This window comes from Pseudorca crassidens, chromosome 15, assembly GCF_039906515.1.
Source record: "Pseudorca crassidens isolate mPseCra1 chromosome 15, mPseCra1.hap1, whole genome shotgun sequence".
In the NCBI taxonomy this organism is placed as follows: Eukaryota; Metazoa; Chordata; class Mammalia; order Artiodactyla; family Delphinidae; genus Pseudorca; species Pseudorca crassidens.
Window position 1 is genome coordinate 14,632,976 of NC_090310.1, and position 20,427 is coordinate 14,653,402.

The following is a 20,427-nucleotide window of genomic DNA, read 5'->3' on the forward strand; positions in this document are numbered from 1 at the left end:
AGGGATTGAACCCTGGCCATGGCAGTGAAAGCGCCGAGTCCTAACCACTGGACTGCCAGGGAATTCCCTGGATTCCATCTTGGGTTGTTGGTGGAAACATGAAATGGTACATGTACTATGGAAAACAGTTTGGTAGTTCATCAAAAAGTTAAACACAGGGACTTCCCTGGTGGTCCAGTGGTTAAGATTCTGTGCTTCCACTGCAGGGGGCATGGGTTTGAACCCTGGTTGGGGAACTAAGATTCCACATGCCACAAGGCATGGCCAAAAAATTAGTTAAAAAAAAAAAAGTTAAACACAGAGTTACCATACGACCCAACAATTCCACTCCTAGGTACGTATATTCAAGAAAGGTAAACAGTCACAAAAGATTTATATATGAATGTTCACAGCAGCATATTCATAACAGCCGAAGAGTAGACACAACCCAAATGTCTATCAACTGATGAACTGATAAACAAAATGTGGTATATCCATTCAATGAAGTATTATTCAGCCATAAAAAGGAATGGTACAACACATTTGAGCCTTGAAAAAATTATGCTAAATGAAAGAAGTCAGATACAAGAGGCCATATACTGTATGATTCAATTTACATGAAATGTCCAAAATAGGCAAATACAGACAGACAGAAAGTAGAAAGTAGATTACTGGTTGCCAGGGACTATGGGTAATTGGGAATGACTGCTAACGGATATGGGGCTTCTTTTAGGGGTGATGCAACCATTCTGGAATTAGGTAGTAGTGATGATTGTATAATCTTGTGATTATACTCAAAACCACTGAGTGGTATATTTTAAAATGATAAATTTTATGGTACATGAATTATATCTTTTTTTTTAAGATTTTTTTGATGTGGAACATTTTTCTCTTTTATAAGTCTTTATTAAACTTGTTACAACATTGCTTCTGTTTTATGTTTTGGCCCCTTGGCCACGAGGCACGTGGGACCCCAGCTCCCTGACCAGGGAACAAACCCACACCCCCCGCACTGGAAGGCTAAGTGCAGCTTCCACTGGACTGCCAAGGAAGTCCCTGTGAATTATACCTTTATTTTTAAAATATGTAAAAGGATTTCTGGCCAGTTCTGGGCAGTTTTGCTTCCTTTTATGCCCTTAGTTCATTGTGTAATTAAATAAGATTGACGATCCTTTTCAGGGTATGTGGTCTGTTTTATAGTTTACTGAGAAATGATCCATTTACACAAGCAGTAATAAATTGATTTCAGGGGAGAAAATGATTTAGCAAAGAATATACGGGAGGATTGATCCTCTCATCTCTCATTAGGGTATAAGCTCTTGAGAGCTGGTATGCTTACACAATGACTGATTAGGAAAACAGTACCCATTATTTTATGAACAAGCCTTGAATAAGTGGCAAGTCCTCTGAGGTGGTAGTGGGTCATACAGTAACTTTTAAGCAAAAAGAGGCAAGGAAATTATTTGGATAAACCTCTGAGAGTCAACTTCATCTTTTAAGAGTTCAGCAGTACCTTCTTGAAAGATCAATCCCCTCAGTGCTGCGTCTCCCAGAGTGACTGGACTGGGTGTCAGTCTCCATGTTTGGGACATAACTTAACTATCCACTATACATTTAATAACTTTTGCAGAGGCCAAGGACAACATGGAAATAAAGATTTTTTTTTCTTTTTAAAGAATAAAACAGTCACCTGGTCAAAAACTGAAGCCATACAGAAGGACATAAAATGAAAAGCAAGTCTCATAGACTCCCAGCTCTCCTTTCCAGATATGATCCTGGTTAAGTTTCTGTGTAAATTACAACCTTTTCTTTCTGAAATGTTGATTACTAATGCTATGGGAATATTACAAAGACCATATTTCTTATAAAGGTTAAGTCTCCTAGAGCCTGTCTGACTTAATCAGAAACTTAATCAGAGGCTAAATTCAGGTCCCAAATAAAGAAACTTAAAATTTTCTTGAAATCCAACACAAAATTTAGATCTAAATAGATTCAACTTAAGAAAAAAATTAAAATTAAAAAAATACATATATATGTTAGCTTTTAAGTCAGATTTCATTTCATTTCTTCCTATCCATGGCAAAACAAACTCTTCAAAGATTTATAAAAATAGCACAAGTTGGCAGTCACCTGCAAACAATTTATTATTAACTAATTAAGCCCTAAATCCATGAGGAAAAAGCACCTAACACACTCAAGGTCAAAATGCAACAAAAATAATACAAGCACATGCATGCTTTGACAAATCAACAGCTCCTGGTAAAATTCCTGATACTCAAAAGAGAGATTTAAAAATAAATGCCCTGGGCCTTTATCACCTTCTGAGATGACCCATACTCTGTCTGTGGAGTGTGTTTCTCTCTAAATAAATCCACTTCTTACCTATCACTTTGTCTCTCACTGAATTCTTTCTGCAATGAAAAATAAAAATAAAAATATAAATGCCCTGTACGTGTATGGCTGATTCATTTTGTTGTGCAGTGGAGGCTAACACAACATTGTAAAGCAAACATACTCCAATAAAAATTAATTTAAAAAATATAAAATAAAAAATAAATGCCCTGTTAATTTCAATGTTGCCTGTAAGCAGATCTCAACTGATCTTTAGATGATAAGGTTAAGATGAACATAACTGCCTATTGGCAGGGGTGGTGGGGAGGCTGAAATAACCTGGGAATTCCAAGGGGTGGGAAGTAATCCAATTAACAGAAGCACTGAAAATGTGATCTTACAACATGAGTACCAATTTGAAAAATTAATGTCTATGGGCATTTTCTTCCCCAAATAGGGAGCAGAGTGAATATGGGAAATTAATTTTTAACAATATTCCTAGGATCTAAGGCAACTACATGTCTGGGGCTACTAAACTCTCCAAAGCCTGAATATTAACAAGTTCTTCACATGGTAATTATCCTAATATTTTAAATTCAAAAACTGATGCAACAGTCAACAAATTCAAATTCTTATTAATTAACCTCTAGCTCTTCATATTCCATCCACAAAAAGAGCTACATAACTGTACCCTCTTCATTTTGGGGTTTTTTTTTGTTTCGAGCCACAATTTGCACCTTGTGGGATCTTAGTTCCTCGACCAGGGATTGATCCCATGCCCTCAGCAGCGAAAGTGCAGAGTCCTAACCACTGGAACCCCAGGGAATTGCCCTTTTTAAAAGATGCAAACAATTTGCCCATTGTGCAAATGAAGCTCACCTGGCTTCAACAGGCAGAGCCTGTCACAGGGCAGGAAACTGAAGGTATTCAGAAAGGCAGGTGACACGGTCATTCAGTCTGGAGTGCCTCTTTTCAACTGGAGTGAGCTGGTGCCCTACCATTTAAGACTAATTAGTGAGCTGTAAACAAAGCCCAGGCCAGCAGAGGAAAGGGGCCTTTAGACCTAATGAAGAGTTGTCCAGGCGTTCTCTTATCTCTGCTGTTCTCAAGGAAAAGATTCCTCTAAGGTGAGCCCAGTTCAGTGGCTCATTTTAACTTAGAGCAACTATTTGCTGCTTCGGGAGTTTTTAGCCATCTAACAGGATTCTCGTAACTCAGCTCTCATCCTAGCAATGCTCTGCATGCCTGCTTGGGAAGCTCCTGGGGAAGCAGATGAAATTAATTAGGATATGGCCCATCAAAGCCAGTGCAAGTATTTTACCAGCTGTGTACAGGGACCTTCCCACAACCATGGCAAAGGCCACAGAAGAAATATTTTTACCACAGAGAGTTCCACAGTATTGTCCTCTTGGACTCACTCTTCCTCTCTTTAGCTCTCTGCCCTGACAACCTCAGCCTATCCACCATGTTTCTTCTTTCAGAGGCACAAGGATTTCTTTTTAGCTTGTTTTTGAGAAAGGCTTATTTTTGTGGTTTACCCAACTAACCAGGAAATCAGGCCTGTTGGGATAGAAGGTAAAACCAAATAAATAATCCTCTGAATGTCTGGGAAATGGCTGCTGGGCCTTTCAACTTCACGAGACACTTGGGCCAGTTGTGCTCTTCTATGCTGGGTCCTCTTCGTCCATTGTCACGTCATCGTTGGTATTTTGCTTCTGCTCAGCCTCTGGCCCCGCAGGGAGGATGCTTGTGACGGTGTGGAGCAGAGCTTCTATCTGCTCCTCTGTCAGCCGTTCTTCACTCTCCTCCACCATCTGCAGAAGGAAAGAAAACCCTCCAGGAGTTACAATGGGGCCTCACAGACAGGGCCCTGCCCATGTTGTTCCTGGTCCCGGCCCAGCCCCTCAGCACAGAGCTCAGGGCCTAGCTCCTGAGCTGCCTGGGGCCTCTAGGTCCTTTCCATCTTGGCCCTACGGGCGAGAGAAGCCAGCTCAAATTCCAGGGTAAGCCGATGTGGCCGCTCCAAACGGGTCAGTGAAAAAAGCGAGTTGCAGGTTAGCATTTTTCCTTAAAAAGCAAAGCCTAACAGTTCTCTACTCACTCATACACACACGCGCGCGCGTGCGCGCGCACACACACACACACACACACACACACACACGAATACGCTGTTTATGCAAAGAAAACTCACCTCTGGGGAGAGAAATGGCATTTTATATACTTTTGTATATAACAACAAGCCCATCTGTAACTTATGAATAGTATCAACAACTCATTTGATGACTGCCCGCTATGTGCCAAATGGCCTGTGTATTTTTCTATTCCTCACTACTACCAACACTGACAAGACCCGTCAGGGAGCTCTTGTGCCTGGCACTGCGCCTTGCACTTCACACCCATTATTTCTTTTAAACCTCACAGCAAGTCCAGCAAAGGGCAGAACTACAATCCCAAGCCAGACGTGCCCATCTCTAACACCTACAATCTAACACACACACCGTGGCCTTGGTCATCTCCTGGGAATGCAGGAGTCTGATGAGTGACGGCTGGGAAAAAATCTCCCACCACCCCATCAAAGGTCCACTTAGAGCCCAGTTTCTGACATGGTCCTGGATATCTGAACACACAGATGATATCCACAATTTGTAGCCTCACCTCTAATTCTCAATATGTTAATTAATACAAACATGATGTCATCAACCACCTCTGTAAAAGCAGTATGCAGGCGGTCAAGTTACTTAACCACGCTCACTTGGTGGCGTTAGCCATCTATCACAAATAGCTTTCTCAGTTAAAGGTGTCCAGGGTCCTACCCTGTGGCATAACAATCCCTGAAATCTGGCAACTAAGACCAAAAGGAGTTTCAGAAAGAAATCCTGGCAGCTTTGAGTAAAGCATGATGATAAGCTTGGCTCACAATCCTCTAAAGGACTTCAGTCTGACTGCCTAGCTTCACAAACAACAGTACAGAATCTAAAGAAGCCAGGTGACATGCCCAAGATCAAAGTCCTGGCAAACCACTGGTCTCTTCATTCACCTCAGTCCAAAAATGTTTCCACAACTAGAGAATAATCCTGGGTGCTCTAGAGTAAAGATCCAGGTGAACCAATGGGGCTTCTTCCCATCATACTGTGAAATAAAATGACCATATTCTAAAGATTCAAAGGTTCCATGTAACTTCTCTACTGAACAAGAAACAATCCTCAAAAGCCCACTTTTAGCATCAGCCATGTAAAATTACGGTCTGTAAAAGGAAATACTCTAACATACACCGCCTCCAAAGAATGAAGGAGGAGGAAGGAGGGATATATCTGACTTGATAACTTAATCTTGAGGAAAAAATGATCTCTATTTGGGAGAAAAGTGTCTCCAAGTTTATGAATAACTGGCACACACAGTTGATGATGAACTGTTTCCTCAGGGGAAGAGGGTGAAGGAGACTTAGACTGTTGTTAGACCAGTGACAACCTCCCTCCATTATCTGTGCTCCACAGTGGACCAGGGGTTTTCCTACAATCACTGCCACCAGAGCTTCTCTTCTCAATGATGCTGTACATAAAATGAGGACAATTTACAGACAAGCACATGGAGGCTCCGCATCACAAGGAAAACGTGATCTGTATCTCACAGCAAGCAGTGCAAGGTCTTTTGAGACTTTGAGTCCCAGCTCCTTCTAGAATACCACAGCCTCAAGTAAGAGGTTTCTATCATTTCCTCTCTTAGAGACATTGTATGGCACACCAGAGTCCACTGGTTTGAAAGTTTGGTTGTATGACCTCTGAGGGCTCTTTTAGAAAACCAAACAGAGAGGATTTTGACAGGCCACCTTCTTGCATCCCAATCTCTGGGTCTGACAGATCCAGTTTCAGCTAGGTGTGTTCTTAGCAACAGGGCTGACAAGCTTTACTAATTTTGCCAAAGTTGCCGAGAGCAGAAGCTTTTATCAGCAAACAACCCTCAGGGATAATTAGAGTCGGGAAATTTTCTTTCCCAGTCACAGGAAGAAAACCTGAGCTGTACTAAGCAGAATGAAATATACACAAAAAAGAAACTTGCAGAAACCAAAAACTTACTAACCCCTCTTGGATCGCTAGAGTAAATAATAACTATATTATTCCTCAGCTTTTCTTTCCAACACAGAAGAAACAGAGCCCAAATAAAGAAATGCAAAGCACCGTCTCAACGTTCCCAAACATTAAAGGGTTCAAGTTGTTCTGAATGTACGGGCAAATGAAATGTAAAAATAAAAGTTTTTGTAGGCAGGTCAACATAAATGATAAATTTTTTATCACAGATGAAGACCACACTGGTTATCAGGCTGTCAGACTGGGCTGCTGCATTCCAAAAATGGTTGCTTCTCACTCTAAGCTGCCAGGCCTAACCTCCTACTTTCCTCAAAACAACGCAAAGTCTAACAACAGCAGACACTTCTAGCTATGTGACCCAGAACGGTTCACTTAACCTCTATATAGTTTGAGTTTTTCTAAAGTAAAACTAAAGTAACGCCTACAGTAAGGACCAAAGGAGAACATAATTTCAGCCATGGAACTATGTAATTCAAGCCTTTTTACAATCACTAAACTACAATAGGCACAGATGGTAGTGCCGTTCAGGACAGTGGCCTGTGAGGTCAGGGGGTTCACGGTCCTGTCTTTAGGCCAGAGGACTCACAAATGGTCCCAAATGAATATATAGCAGGGCATGGCAGAGGTCACAGAGCTGGTGGCTTCCTCATTTCCTCACACACAGCAGGCAGCTGGCTGTGGATCTGAGGATCACAACAAATCATGGCTGAAGTTGAAATGAAAAAAAGAAGCTTCAGTCTCCAAAAGTGAATCCTGACAAATGCTGAATATTGGGATTACTTCTGGACCCAGGGAGAATAAGTGGCTGTAAGGTTAACACAGGGAAATTCTCAAGTCCTCTGCACTTTCCACTCTAGGGAAAACCTCATTTATTATCCCCTTCTGGTGAGAAGAGACACTGCCACAAATCTTGGTAAATGATTTGCTAACCCTTTGTAGCCAAATCCCAGGCTAGGAAAAATCTAGCCGAAAACCAGTCCCCCTGCTGGGAAGCAACACACCCAGTTTTTAACAAGGCCTACCTACCTGTGGGAAGGGGGCGATGCCACACACACACCTTTCTCCTCACCATGTAGAAGCACATGGCTTGGAGGAACAGAGTAAGGTTTCTGAATCAGACCCACTCAGCCACTCACTAACCAAGACTATGGTGAGGGCATTAAAGGTGACATATACAAAGCCCCTGGCACCACGTCTGGCATAGAGCAGGCAATCTTAATAGCAGCTAATCTTATCAGGTAATGAGAGCTTTCTACAGCCTCTGGGATGAGGTCATGCTAATCCTCCTCATCTCTTCTCTCCATCTGTCATTAAGCCATGAATAACATATGTTGCTGATTAAAGTTGGAGGAGACATGACATGTGATCCTTAAACCAGAAGGACAGGGATTAGTTTCTTGCTGTTTTGTTTTTTCTCTTTTCTAAGCTGAATCTCCAACATAGTCAAAAGCATCAGAATAATGAGGATATTAAAAAAAAAAAAGGATCTCTGCTTAGCCTGAAGCCCAGTTCCCCCAGAAAGGTACTCTTTATAGAAGGAATTCTTCTAATTTAATTTTGGGTGCATTCTGAAGGGGAGAAACAAAATGCTGAGAAGACAGTAAAAGTTTTAGTCAAAAATTAAATACCCCACAATCCTTTTTAAAAAAGGTTTTGTTTTGTTTTGTTTTTAAGCAACTCTAAATATCAGAGGTATTTTTGGCCATTTTCTTCTACATTTTTCTGAAGGAAACTTGACAAAGAGCTAAATACTTCTAAAACTGACTTTGAAAACTGCTTTATTCTCATTTTATTAATTCTTCAGCCAAACTTTTCTTTTACTCGCAGTTGAATGGCCTGCCTAATATTTGGAGCTTAACAGTGCTCTCTGCCCTGTACACGGAAGGAAAGCGCGGCACATGCCAGTACAGCAACCACTGGGTCTGCACCACTGGGCCTCATCTTCACACTCTCCTTATACCATCTCCACCTTTTACTCTGGCTTCCCCAATTCTAAAGCTTTATGCTGTTTGCACGTGTTGAGGTTCCACTGAATGGTTTCATGCGGGGAAACAAGATGATCAAATGTGTGGCTTTAGAAAGTGAACTCTGATCGTGGTGTAGAAGATGGACAGGAGGGGGCTGGACTGGAGGCAGGGAGAACGGTGAGAGGACAGGTGCAAGAGCCGAGCTGAGAAACAATTACAGGAATTAATGCAGTGCAGTATGGAGAGAAGAAAGAACAAGAGGAGGGAGAAGCAAGAGAACCTGGGACTGACTCACTAACTAGGAGATAAAGGGAAGGGAATGACTTCTGGGCTTCTAGCTTGGGACACTGGACCAGGAGGGTAAGAGAGAGCGAGCATGCGGGAAAGTGCACATGCACTCCATTAACCAAGAGAAGATACAGGAAAAGGAGGTTAAAGGGTGGGAGTGGGGGGAGATAAACACCAGAGTCATGTCGAATCTAATGTTTTTACCTGGTTGGCAATAACCTCTACAGGGAAGCAATGGCCAGAATAGTGTAGGACATCGGGGAGACAGAGAGCTGCCAAGTCATAGCCCCAGACCCGACAGAAGGAATTGAATTTTCTCCAGTCTTTCCCTTTCCCGAAGTCCATACTAACTAGCATCAAATTGGTGAGGTTTCTTTTCACTTACAGAATGGGTGGTCTGGCAGTCTTTTCAAGTAATGGCAGTTCCTGGCTTGTCTGAGCTCAGCCTTTAGGACCCTTTCTACATCTCAGACCCAGAAACTAACCCGCCCAAATTCAAGCCTCCTTCACTCACCAGCTGGATCTCAACAGCAGTCACTGGCCTGTGATTCAACAGCTGAAGCTTTTCAGCTCTGTCAAAAGAAAAGTACAGAGCATTTAAAACTCTCATACCCCTAAGGATTTTGAGTCTTGACCAAGCTGTTTAGAGAACACTTTGTCAGATAACAAATGGAAGAACAACTTGGAACATGGCCCTCAGTTTCTTCAACTGTAAAACAAAAGAATGGGAGTAAGAGAGTCCTATATCAGTGACTCTTACTCAAGGGCACAAATGTGTATTAGAATCCTAATGGTACAGAGGCTTGGATTACAAGAAATGCATCGATAGCAGATAGCACAGGTGTAGTTTTAATAAATTTTATTTGGAAAATGTGAATAATGCTTTCTTAGTCCAAATTATAGAAAGTAAAAGATTGACAAAATCATCTTGGTTGGTCATCACTTAGAAATGGTTGAGAATTCCTTTTTGAGATTAAGATTAAATGTTATTCAGACTTGGCTTGTTATCTTAGTAAACAAAAACAAGGACTCTAAGGGGACAGGAGTTAATACACAGTAGTATAAGACACAGTCTTCTGCCCTCAAAGAGCTTACAATCCAGTTGGGGAAAGAAGACAAATACAAGGAAATTTCAACAAAAGGTTTAAGTAACAGTGAAGATACTCGTTATCATCTGTCACAATTTACAGCTCCTTGCTGAAGGGGTGGTTGAAATGTGTGGACTCTCAAAGATGACAGGACTTGAAAGAAAGTGGCTTCAATTACCACCCTTGTGCAGGTGACAATTTCTACATTTCTCTCTCAATCTGACCCTGGAGCTCCAGCTTCATCTTTCTTTCTTTCTTTTTTTAAAAATTTATTTATTTATTTGTTTGTTTGTTTGCACCAGGTCTTAGCTGCAGCAGGCAGGCTCCTTAGTTGTGGCATGTGAACTCTTAGTTGCGGTACTCATGTGCGATCTAGTTCCCTGACCATGGAACAAACCCAGGCCCCCTGCACTGGGAGCACAGAGTCTTACCCACTGCACCACCAGGGAAGTCCCTCCAACTTCATCTTTCAATTCAATAAACAATTCTGGAATAAAGTGATGAATAAGCCACAATTTCCACAGCCAGGTGTTTGGGGAAGCAGTACCAGATACTCAGTTTTCCCTAAGCCTTGGTTTCACCACCTGTCAAACAGGAATGACAACAATACTTACTGATCTCATAAGGAGATTATGAGGGATGAAAATCTTACCATTTATAGCAGGAGCAGCTACCATTTACTGCATACCTTCCATATAGCAAGCACATTTAACCCTCAAACTTGACATTGAGACGGTAAAGAAATACTTTGTCCAAGGTTACACAGCTAGTAAATGGCAGAGCTGGGACTCTGCGATGAAAGCCCATGTCCATAACCATTCATAGTGTTCATAATGACGACCCACACAGTAATTTCCCCATAAACGGTAGTCACAGTAAAAAGGCGGCTGTAGTTAAACTCCACTCCTCACAGTCCCCCAAACATTCACTCTAGACTTCAGAAAGGAGACGACTCTTGCACTGCGCGCCCTTAAGGATTTTCTAGGCAAAAAGGAAAAGAGGAATGGGCGGTCAGGGAAGGAAGAGTACAAGTAAACACCCAGAAGAACAAAAAATCATGGAGTTTCAGGAAATGGCTGCTAGAGAGGCTGTGGGACACAGGTTGAAAGAGCCATCTGGGACAAGGTCACAAAGGCCTGACTACCAACAGGCCAGATGTTACTCTGTAGACACTGAAGAGCAACTGAAGGAAGGAGTGACTTGCTGGGTCTAGAACACCTGAGAAAATGGAGGCAGAGACACTGTAATACTCAAAAGTTGTGAACCTGGGCAGCAGTAGCAGCAGCAGCAGGAAAGGAAATGAGAGTCTGGACCTGTGAAATGCTCCTGGTCACCTTCAGGTACAGTCAACAGGACCAGACAACTGCCTAGGTTGGGTCGGGGGGTGGGGTGAAGGAAATGCGAGAGTTAAGGCTTACTGTCAGATGTTTAGCCTGTTTGGAAAAAATGTATTAATTGAAAATTTGAATTTGAGTTTGTGGTACTTTTGAAACCACAATGAAGAGGTCTCAGTTGAACAGCCTGTCTAGTTTTAGTTCTAGTTTGGTCTAGAACTAAAGGAAAAGATCAGAGCTGGCTTTATTATCAAGGAGTTATGTGAAACCAAGAGAGTGGAAATCGTAGTCCAGAGACCAGCTGCTGAGTAAATGAAGACCCAGACAGAACACCATAAAACACCTCCATTCAAGGGGCTGGGAGAGAAATCAGCAAAGGAGCAAGGAGTGAAAAGAGAAAAAGAAAACTTAGGAGAGTGGTGTGATGGAAACCAAGAGAGGAAAAGTTCAGGACAGAGGGTATTATCAACAATGTCAAATGCTGAAGAGAGGAAAGTAGGTTGATGGTACAGAAGTCACTGGATTTGCCAAAAAGGAGGGCACTGGTGGCCTGGGTAAGTAGTTCAGTGGAATAACAGTTACGGTGACAACTGGAGTGTGGGGACTGGGGAATAACTGTGGAGGAAATACCTCTTTTTTTTCTTTGTACTTCAATTATCATCACTTTATTCAAATCTTCAAAACAGTCTTTATTCTACATTTTTAGTATAAAAAACCCATAAGACAGATGCACCACAGTGCAGCTAAAGACATACAACACTGAACTTCCACAACGAACATAACATGTAGAGAACACAAAATTTAGGTGAAATGAAATTATAAGATAAAATAAAATCCAATTTCAGAAAACAAAAATCAAAAGATTAAGGATCCCGAAATATTCTTAGCCCTAGTGAGATTTCACTGGACTCAAGTCATTTTGGAGTGAGACATTCACAATATGACCCCATTAACCCAGCTTAGGAATTCCTGGGAGCCATGAGTGGCCACATCAGGCACTCTGACAATAAATTGTAACCAATTTGTGATCTGAAAACTCCCCTTAATTTGGCTCTAAAGTCATCAGGCTTTTCAAAGGCATCCTCCTTGTTGCCCCTCTTATTTTAAACTGTTTCAGTACAGTTTGTATTGATATGCTTTGATATCAGGAAAAGTTGTTTTTCTGGCAACAAAGCAAATTTGGGTTTGGTTCATGTATAAAGAGATGATCTTTAAGGCGGGTCCAAAGGCACTCTCCACTTCTGCCTAAGGAGATCCAAAGTGGAAATAAAGGGGTCTGTGCTTAGGGCACAGAGGGAGTCTCAGAGGATCCTTGTAAAAGACTAGTTAAAAGATGACAAGTGGGGGCTTCCCTGGTGGCGCAGTGGTTGAGAGTCCGCCTGCCGATGCAGGGGACACGGGTTCGTGCCCGGTTCCGGGAAGGTCCCACGTGCCGCGGAGCGGCTGGGCCCGTGAGCCATGGCTGCTGGGCCTGCGCGTCCGGAGCCTATGCTCCGCAGCGGGAGAGGCCACAGCAGTGAAAGGCCCGCGTACCGCAAAAAAAAAAAAAAAAAAAATATATATATATATATATATATACGACAAGTGGGAGAAGTGCAAGGAGAGAAGGAAATGGGTCTGACTGCTTTCCGTCCTGCACCACTGATTCAATGGAGACTGGTGGGAGGGATGGAAGACTAGGGTAAAGGGTGGGATTAGAGCAAAGGGTGGAAAGGAAAAGGCAGACAACCAATGTGTTTCATTTATAACAAGTAATAAAAATCAAAGAATTACAGGAGATTAAAGACCAATCAGAATAATCTGGCAACTTTAATCAGAAGATCAAAGTTCTCTCCAAACCTAATTTCATGTTTTATTACTAAAAGCAAAGACCAGTATGGTACAGTATTACTCCAGAGAAACTAAAGGAAGGTCCCTAGGGCTGCTTCACTCACATTCATTTTATGAATGGATACACCCCCCTACATCAAAATGCTTCAGGGCGGTAATGCTACTACTATATATATGGTTTCTTAGTAAGTTTGAAAAGTGATTGAAAGTTTGGGCACCAGAAAGACACCTCAACAACATGTGTCTAAACCGCAACTTCAGGTTAATGTGACTAAAGCAGTTATATTGTGAGAAGCTATGTGATGTCTTTCCTGGCACAGAGGTGGCCTTGGTTCCTCACCGGATGGTGTAGTCACCATCTGAGCCACCCATGGAGAAGTTTCTCTTCCACTGAGTTACAAGGACATGGGCTCCCTGCATGACTGCAAGCTGCGCAGTGGGAGGATACCCGGTGCTGTAGGAGGAACCGTGCCAGCAGTAGCCTCAGCTCCAAATCTGGAACCTTCATCACACCCTCCTCCCACCGGCACTGTTGAGCCACCTGGAGATGGGACCAACCAGATACTAAGCCATGGGGACTCTGCAACCTAAAAGGCCAACGGCCACAGACTAGGCCGTGGGAAGATACCGTGAGGTGCCAGGAAAAGCAGCTGACACGGTGGGGACTGTGGCAGCCCCTGAGTGCACAAAGCTCGGATGGCAGACCTCTGAGCAGGCAGGTGAAGCATCAGTACAGGGTGGAACCTGAGGAAGATGCAAGGTCTGAGAGTACACCGGATTCCCAGGAGGCTGCGCAGGGTAGGCTGGCTGTGGTGGATACTGACCCTTGCCGTTCACGGAGGCTGTGGGTCTGGTTCAGCTCAGTGTAATGGACAGAAATGAGCTCTTGACAGGATAGAAGTAAAAAAGCAATTATGGCCTGAGGAGGGCAGGTTCTGAAGGGAAACTGAAGCATGTTTGTCGGCTAAGAACACAAGCAGGTGGAGAGGCTGAAATAAGAGGAGAGAAAAGAAAAGACCCTCAAAAAAAACAAAAGTTCAAAGTTTCCATGAAAAGGCTCATGTTTCACTGAGATCACAGCAATGGGGAAAGAAAAAGCAAATTTTAGGAGATGTGAAGGGAAATGAGTTCATTTTGGATAGTTTTCTCAGTGAAGCAAAAGTGAGGTCACCATCTGAGAGGTCTGGACGTGAAGAGGGTTAACAGGACTAAAAGCTGCAGAGAATCGAGTAAGGAGGAGACTAGGAATAAGACTAGGAATAAGCAAGCAGCTTTGAAGGACCAGCTGAGTTGGAAAATATGAATCCTCACTCAAAACAAAATTATTTATTTTAACCACCATCATCTAACAGCATGAATAAAGAATAAAGAGTAGGAAAAGACATGGCTGAATAAATGAACATCTCAGCTACAAATCAATCAAAGCAACAGAACTCAGTTTATTGAACAGTCATTATCCTGCCAGGCTCTGAAATGCTGGAAATGTTCCTACAGTTGCAAAAAGGATAAGTCTTCTACCGACAAAATCATTACAGCTACTCCCTGAAAAACCCCAACCTGGAGTCAAACCAACCAGTCAAGTTCTCTGCTCTGCACCCCCAGGAGCTAAGCCCTGCTGAAGTCAAGTCCCAGAACCACACATACTGCAGGTGCCAGTTCTGGGGGCGGTGGTTACAAACATGCCCCCCGACTTCATAATCAGGCTTATTTTTATCATCTCTACTTTCTCTCCTTCACTTAATTCACTGCACTTTAGCTCCCCCCACAACTGGTCACCAAAACTGTTCTCATTAAAGGGTGCAGGGAGCTCCATGCTGACCACTTTTTTTTTTTTAATTAATTTACTTAGTTTTGGCTGCATTGGGTCTTCATTGCTGCACATGGGTTATTTACAGACCTGGGTCTCAAAGGCAAGTCCTTCTACTCCTGGCAGACATGGCTGTACATCCTAAGGAGATCTCAGGATGAGACCTGGGGCTGCAAGCCAGGCTGCACTTCTTAAGAACAAAGTACCTCAAGCAAAAAAATTTAAATGATTAGAGAACCAATGCCTTGGGGAATTAACATGCTACAGGAAAAGATGACATAGGACTTAGTGTCAAAGTGATTTTAAGCTGAGTCTCAAAACTACCATTTTGCTGAATAAAGCTATAAAGTCAAATAAAACATGGTTCCTCCCAAACCTTCAAGAACTCTAGCAATGGAGGCTTTTAAGGAAATTAATGCAGCTCCAGTTTGTACTACTAGAACCAGACCACTTAAGGGCTATTATCTTGAACCTCTTCTTCCTGAGAGAATGGTAGAGAAAAACTCTATCGGGATAATCAGAAATAAGAATTAAAGAGCACTTCACAGCAGTTTCTGTTATAAATGTGATTCCTGTCTTAAACTGTACTGGCTAGCACAAAATGATCCAGGTCTTGATAGCATATGGCAAGCAGCCCCCTGAGTCACCAGGCACTGAGGCCAAATGAATTCCAGTGGGCTGCAGTAGTTGGCTCCCTCCCAGAGGAGCCGGGCCCAGGGACAGTGAACGAAGCCTGCCGGCCCCCTCTACTGTTGTTTTCAGAACAACACTGCCTGCAGCTTTTGCTTCCTACAGTCATAGATAACCTGTGTGTCAATAAGAACCCTGGCATGTTCATCTGTCCCAGGAATCAACCATTTAATGAAAAGTAAACATTAAAGGGTCAAAAAGGACTTTACAAATCTTCAAATTTAGGATCACAAATGGAAAAAGAGAACAGAAATAAATCCTCCCCTGAATATTACAGTCTACTTGAAATATATATAGATTATGGCCAATCATGAATCAGCTTGCAAGGCAACTGAATAGTAGCCAGGTGCATATTTATAGCAGAAAAGATGTAGGGATTGCGAAGCAAAACACCAGGCAAACAGCTGAGAAGAGGTCTTAAAAATCGACCATTAGGACTTCTGTTGTAGACAAGATGCAGTAAACCCACTAAAGCCTCTTTCTGTTGTTTACAACAACAACAAACGCAGGACAAAACACAAAAAGCAAAAACCTGGACTCTGAAAACAAAAGTAGGTGGACTGGAAAGGGAAACAAAACTTGAAGAAAGCTAGAACTAGTTGGTGGGACTTCCCTGGTAGTCCAGTGGTTAAGAATCCGCCTTCCAATGCAGGGGACACGGGTTCAATCCCTGGTTGGGGAACTAAGATCCCACATGTTGCCAGGCAACTAAGCCCGCGCACCTCAACTACTGAGCCCGCACGCCTCAACTAGAGAGCCCACGTGCCGCAGCGAAGAACCTTGCACTCTGAAGCCCACATGCCACAGCTAGAGGAAAACCCGCATGCCGCAACAAAGTGCCTGCACGCTGCAACGAAGATTCTGTGCTGCAACTAAGACCCGATGCGTTCAAAGATAAATAAAGAAAATAATTTTTTTTTGCCGTACACGGGCCTCTCACTGCCTCTCCCGCCGTGGAGCACAGGCTTCGGACGCACAGGCCCAGCGGCCACGGCCCATGGGCCCAGCCGCTCCGTGGCACGCAGGATCCCCCCGGACTGGGGCACGAACCCGCGTCCCCTGCATCGGCAGGCAGACTCCCAACCACTGTGCCAGCAGGGAAGCCCTAAAATAAATATTTTTTAAAAAAAGAGAAAAGAACTAATTGGTGTGGGGGATGGATGTGAGTTTCTTTCTTTTCCTCCTTTCTCTCATAAGCCCTGATCCTCAGGACTGCCCTTAGCAGTACTGCCCTACAGCAGTAGTTTCACATGGAGCTGAAACTCCAAGAGAAATTCCATCTTTCTGGCCAGAAGATTGGGAAAAGGGGCCCCAGAGATCTGGAGATCTAGGTAAAGCCCACAACTCGAGGGCAGTTCCTCAGGGAGCCCTAGCAGTGGGTATATCCAGGAAGGGAGCCACTGTGGTCCAGAGTGCCAAGGAATATCTTTTTTTCCCCTCTCCTCTTTTTTCCTACCTTCTTTGCCCCAAGGGTGGCACCAGTAACAAATGAAAACAAAGGCAGCTAAAATGATGACAGAAATCTAGTACTTGTGGCAGAGGCCTAAAAAAGGGGGCACATGTGCGCCTGAGAGTCTGGGGGCAATCCCAGAGAGAAGAGCAAGAGAGAGGATTTCCCTAAATTTGAGTACCAATCAGCACAAATCTTAGGTTTAGCCCAAGCTATTCATGTGTAGAACAGCCCCAAACAACAAAGAGCAGAGACCCAGCACAGCAAACACACTGAGAAGTGAACAAGTTAAAACATAACTCCAGTCTCATATGCAAAAAAGATCCAAAGCAGCAGAACAAACAGTTTAAAATCTAAACTGATATTGAAATCCTTGCCATGTAAGCCAAGAGACTTGAGGTGTGAACATAACTGGACGACCACCTGCTAAAAGAAACCAAAAAAAGCAACATTAACCAGAGGCATTTCACAGGATCCAGAGTTCTAAACAATATAATATTCAAAATGTTCAGGATACAATCTAAAATTATCTCAATGAGGGAACTATCACTAATTCTCAAGGGAAAAGTTCATCAACAGATACCAAATCTATCATGACCCAGATGTTGGAATTATCAGACAAAAACTTTAAAGTAGCTATTATTACAACATGAGATATACACAAATTCTTTTTTTTTAAACATTCTTGAAATGAATGGAATAATAAAAGTTCTCAGGAAAGAGACAGAAATTATAAGTAGTAAACAAATGAAAATTTTGGAACTGAAAAATATAGGAAATTTTATAATTCACTATGTAGGCTTAATAACAAAATAGAGTTGACAGAAGAAAAGAGTCTGCGAACATATAGACAGTTCAGTAGAAATTACCCCATTTGAACAACAAAGAGGGAAAAAAATGAACAGAGAGGATTCAGGAAAGATGGCAGAGTAGGAAGAACCAGGAATCTGCCTCCCCACCACCTAGACAACAACCATCTAGACAACTAGACCTAAATGTAAAATGCAAAACTATAAAACTCCCAGGAGATAACACAGGAGAAAACCTAGATGACCTTGCATATGGTAATGACTTTTTAGATATAACACCAAAGACACAATCCACAAAAGAAATAATTGATAAATTGGACTTCGTTAAAATTAAAAATATTTGCTCTATGAAACACAAAGTCAAGAAAACAAGATAAACCACAGACTGAGAGAAAATATTTCCAAAAGACATGTGATAAAGGACGGTTATCCAAAACACAGAAAGAATTCTTAAAACTCAGCAATAAAAAAACAAACAACCAGGGCTTTCCCTGGTGGCGCAGTGGTTGAGAGTACGCCTGCCGAGGCAGGGGATACGGGTTCGTGCCCCGGTCCGGGAAGATCCCACATGCCGCGGAGCAGCTAGGCCCGTGAGCCACGGACGCTGAGCCTGCGCGTCCGGAGCCTGTGCTCCGCAATGGGAAAGGCCACAACAGTGAGAGGCCCACGTACCGCAAAACAAACAAACAAATAACCCAATTTTTAAAATGGGCAAAAGAACTACTTACAATAGCCAGGACATGGAAGCAACCCAAGTGCCCCATCAACAGATGACCGGATTAAAATGTGTGAGTGTATATGTGTGTGTGTGTGTATATGTATTTATGTGTGTGTGTGTGTATATATATATATATATATATATATATATATATACACACACACATATACACACAATGGAGTATTAGCTAAAAAAAATGAATGAAACACTGCTATTTGCAGCAACGTGGATGGACCTAGAGAATATTATGTGTAGTGAAATAAGTCAGACAGAGAAAGACAAATACTATACAATATCGCTTATATGCAGAACCTAAAAAAATAATACAGGGACTTCCCTGGCGGTCCAGTGGTTAAGACTCCATGCTTCCACTGCATGTAGGGGGCATGGGTTCGATCCTTGGTTGGGGAACTAAGATCCTGCATGCTGCACGGAATGGCCAAAAAAAATTTTTAATTAAACATAAAAAAATAATACAAATGAATACATATGCAAAACAGACTCACAGATATATAAAACAAACTTGTGGTTACCGAAAGAGAGGGGGAAGGAGAGGGGACAAATTATGGGTATGGGATTAACAGATACAAATTACTATACATAAAATAGATAAGCATCAAGGATTTACAGAGAAAATAATCTGTATGATACCATAACAGTGGATACACGTCATTACAGATTTGTCCAAATTCAAAGAACTGTTCACCACCACAAGTAAACCCTAATATAAACTATGAACTTTTGGTGTTAATGACGTGTCAATGTAGGTTCACTGATTATAACAAATTTACCACTCTGATGGGGGATGTTGATAATGAGGGATGCTATGGATGTGAGGGGGATGGAACATATGGGAAATCTCTGCACCTTCCCCTTATGTTGCTATAAACCTAAAACTGATCTAAAAACATGAAGTCTTTAAAAAAAAAAAAAAAATTCTGCAAAGGTGCCAGAGTAGGAAGTACCAGAAATCTGTCTCCCCGCCTAGAAAACAACTGTACTCCTGGAATCTGTCTGATATTAACTATTTTGAAACTCTGAAGTCTACTGAAGGCTTGCAACTTCCAGGGGAAGTTCTGGAAGGTAAAAAGCAGTTAATTTTGGTCAATTTTAGATCTTAGCACAGTAGCAGCACCCATCCCCAACTCCAGGGGCAGGCAGCTGTGCCCACGTTCCTGGAGCAGCTTGTACACAGCTTGTGGAAGCTAGAGAGGGCAAAAAGTACCCTGTCCTCCAAATATCAGGGATCTGTGCTCTAATCACTGACTATAGCTTCTGATCACAGAGGTGCAAGCAAAGGGGCAGCAGCCATTGTTGTTGCGCCTCCCCCTCCAGCTGAAGTGACTTTTAGAATTTAAAGGGCTGGTGTCCTTTTTTCCCCCCCAACCCTTCTTTTTTTTTTTTTCTCCCTAAAGTTCAGACACTAAAGGCTGGGACATTCAAAAATAACTGCATATATGGGAAAAAATCAGAGTGACTGTGCATGCCTAGGGAAAGAGGCACACTCAGAAAAGACCTGAGAAGACCTTGGGTTTATACCTCAAGCTGATCTGTAGCACAGAAACAGCCTACAGGACAAAAATAGCAAACAATAAACAAAAATCAGCAAGCCTAGGGGAAGGAAGAAAATCTGATTTCCAGAGTTACAACACTATTAGATCAAATGTCCAGTTTTCAACAAGAAATCACAAGGTAAACAAAGAAACAGTTAAGTATGGCCCATTCAAAGGAAAAAAATAAATAGAAAACGTCCTTGAAAAAAACCTGATGGCCGGTCTACTAGACAAAGGCTTTAAAACAACCGTCTTAAAGAGGCTCCAAGAATGAGGGGCTTCCCTGGTGGCACAGTGGTTAAGAATCCGCCTGCCAAGGCAGGGGACACAGGTTTGAGCCCTGGTCCGGGAAGATCCCACATGTTGCGGAGCAACTAAGCCAGTGCACCACAACTACTGAGCCTGTGATCTAGAGCCCACAAGACACAATTACTGAAGCCTGTGTGCCTAGAGCCCGTGCTCCACAACAAGAGAAGCCAATGCAATTAGAAGCCCGTG

The 20,427-nt window shown here is 42.6% G+C and overlaps 2 protein-coding genes and 1 pseudogene across 12 annotated transcripts in view; all 3 read right to left on the reverse strand.

The window, feature by feature from the left end:
* TPST1 (tyrosylprotein sulfotransferase 1) overlaps positions 1 to 3,320 on the reverse strand; it is a 167,246-nt gene extending 163,926 nt beyond the window's left edge. Inside the window, exon 1 of the mRNA XM_067705998.1 lies at positions 3,190 to 3,320. The gene's annotated coding sequence lies outside the window, so the exon portion shown is untranslated. The remainder of the gene's footprint in view (positions 1 to 3,189) is intronic.
* The window catches only part of CRCP (CGRP receptor component), a 101,118-nt gene that overhangs the window by 20,416 nt on the left and 60,275 nt on the right, over positions 1 to 20,427 (reverse strand). For 9 of the 11 annotated variants that reach the window (XM_067706003.1, XM_067706009.1, XM_067706005.1 and 6 more), the window contains 2 exons: positions 9,165 to 9,222; positions 2,106 to 4,124 (listed from right to left, as the gene is read on the reverse strand). In XM_067706003.1, coding sequence (XP_067562104.1) covers positions 3,975 to 4,124; positions 9,165 to 9,222 — 208 coding nt within the window. In that variant the 3' untranslated portion in view covers positions 2,106 to 3,974. Of the gene's footprint in view, positions 1 to 2,105; positions 4,125 to 9,164; positions 9,223 to 10,169; positions 10,323 to 20,427 lie in introns of those variants that run through there. The other 2 variants (XM_067706006.1, XR_010934852.1) reach the window with 2 other exon arrangements.
* Positions 12,615 to 14,715, reverse strand: LOC137206485 (DAZ-associated protein 2-like; annotated as a pseudogene).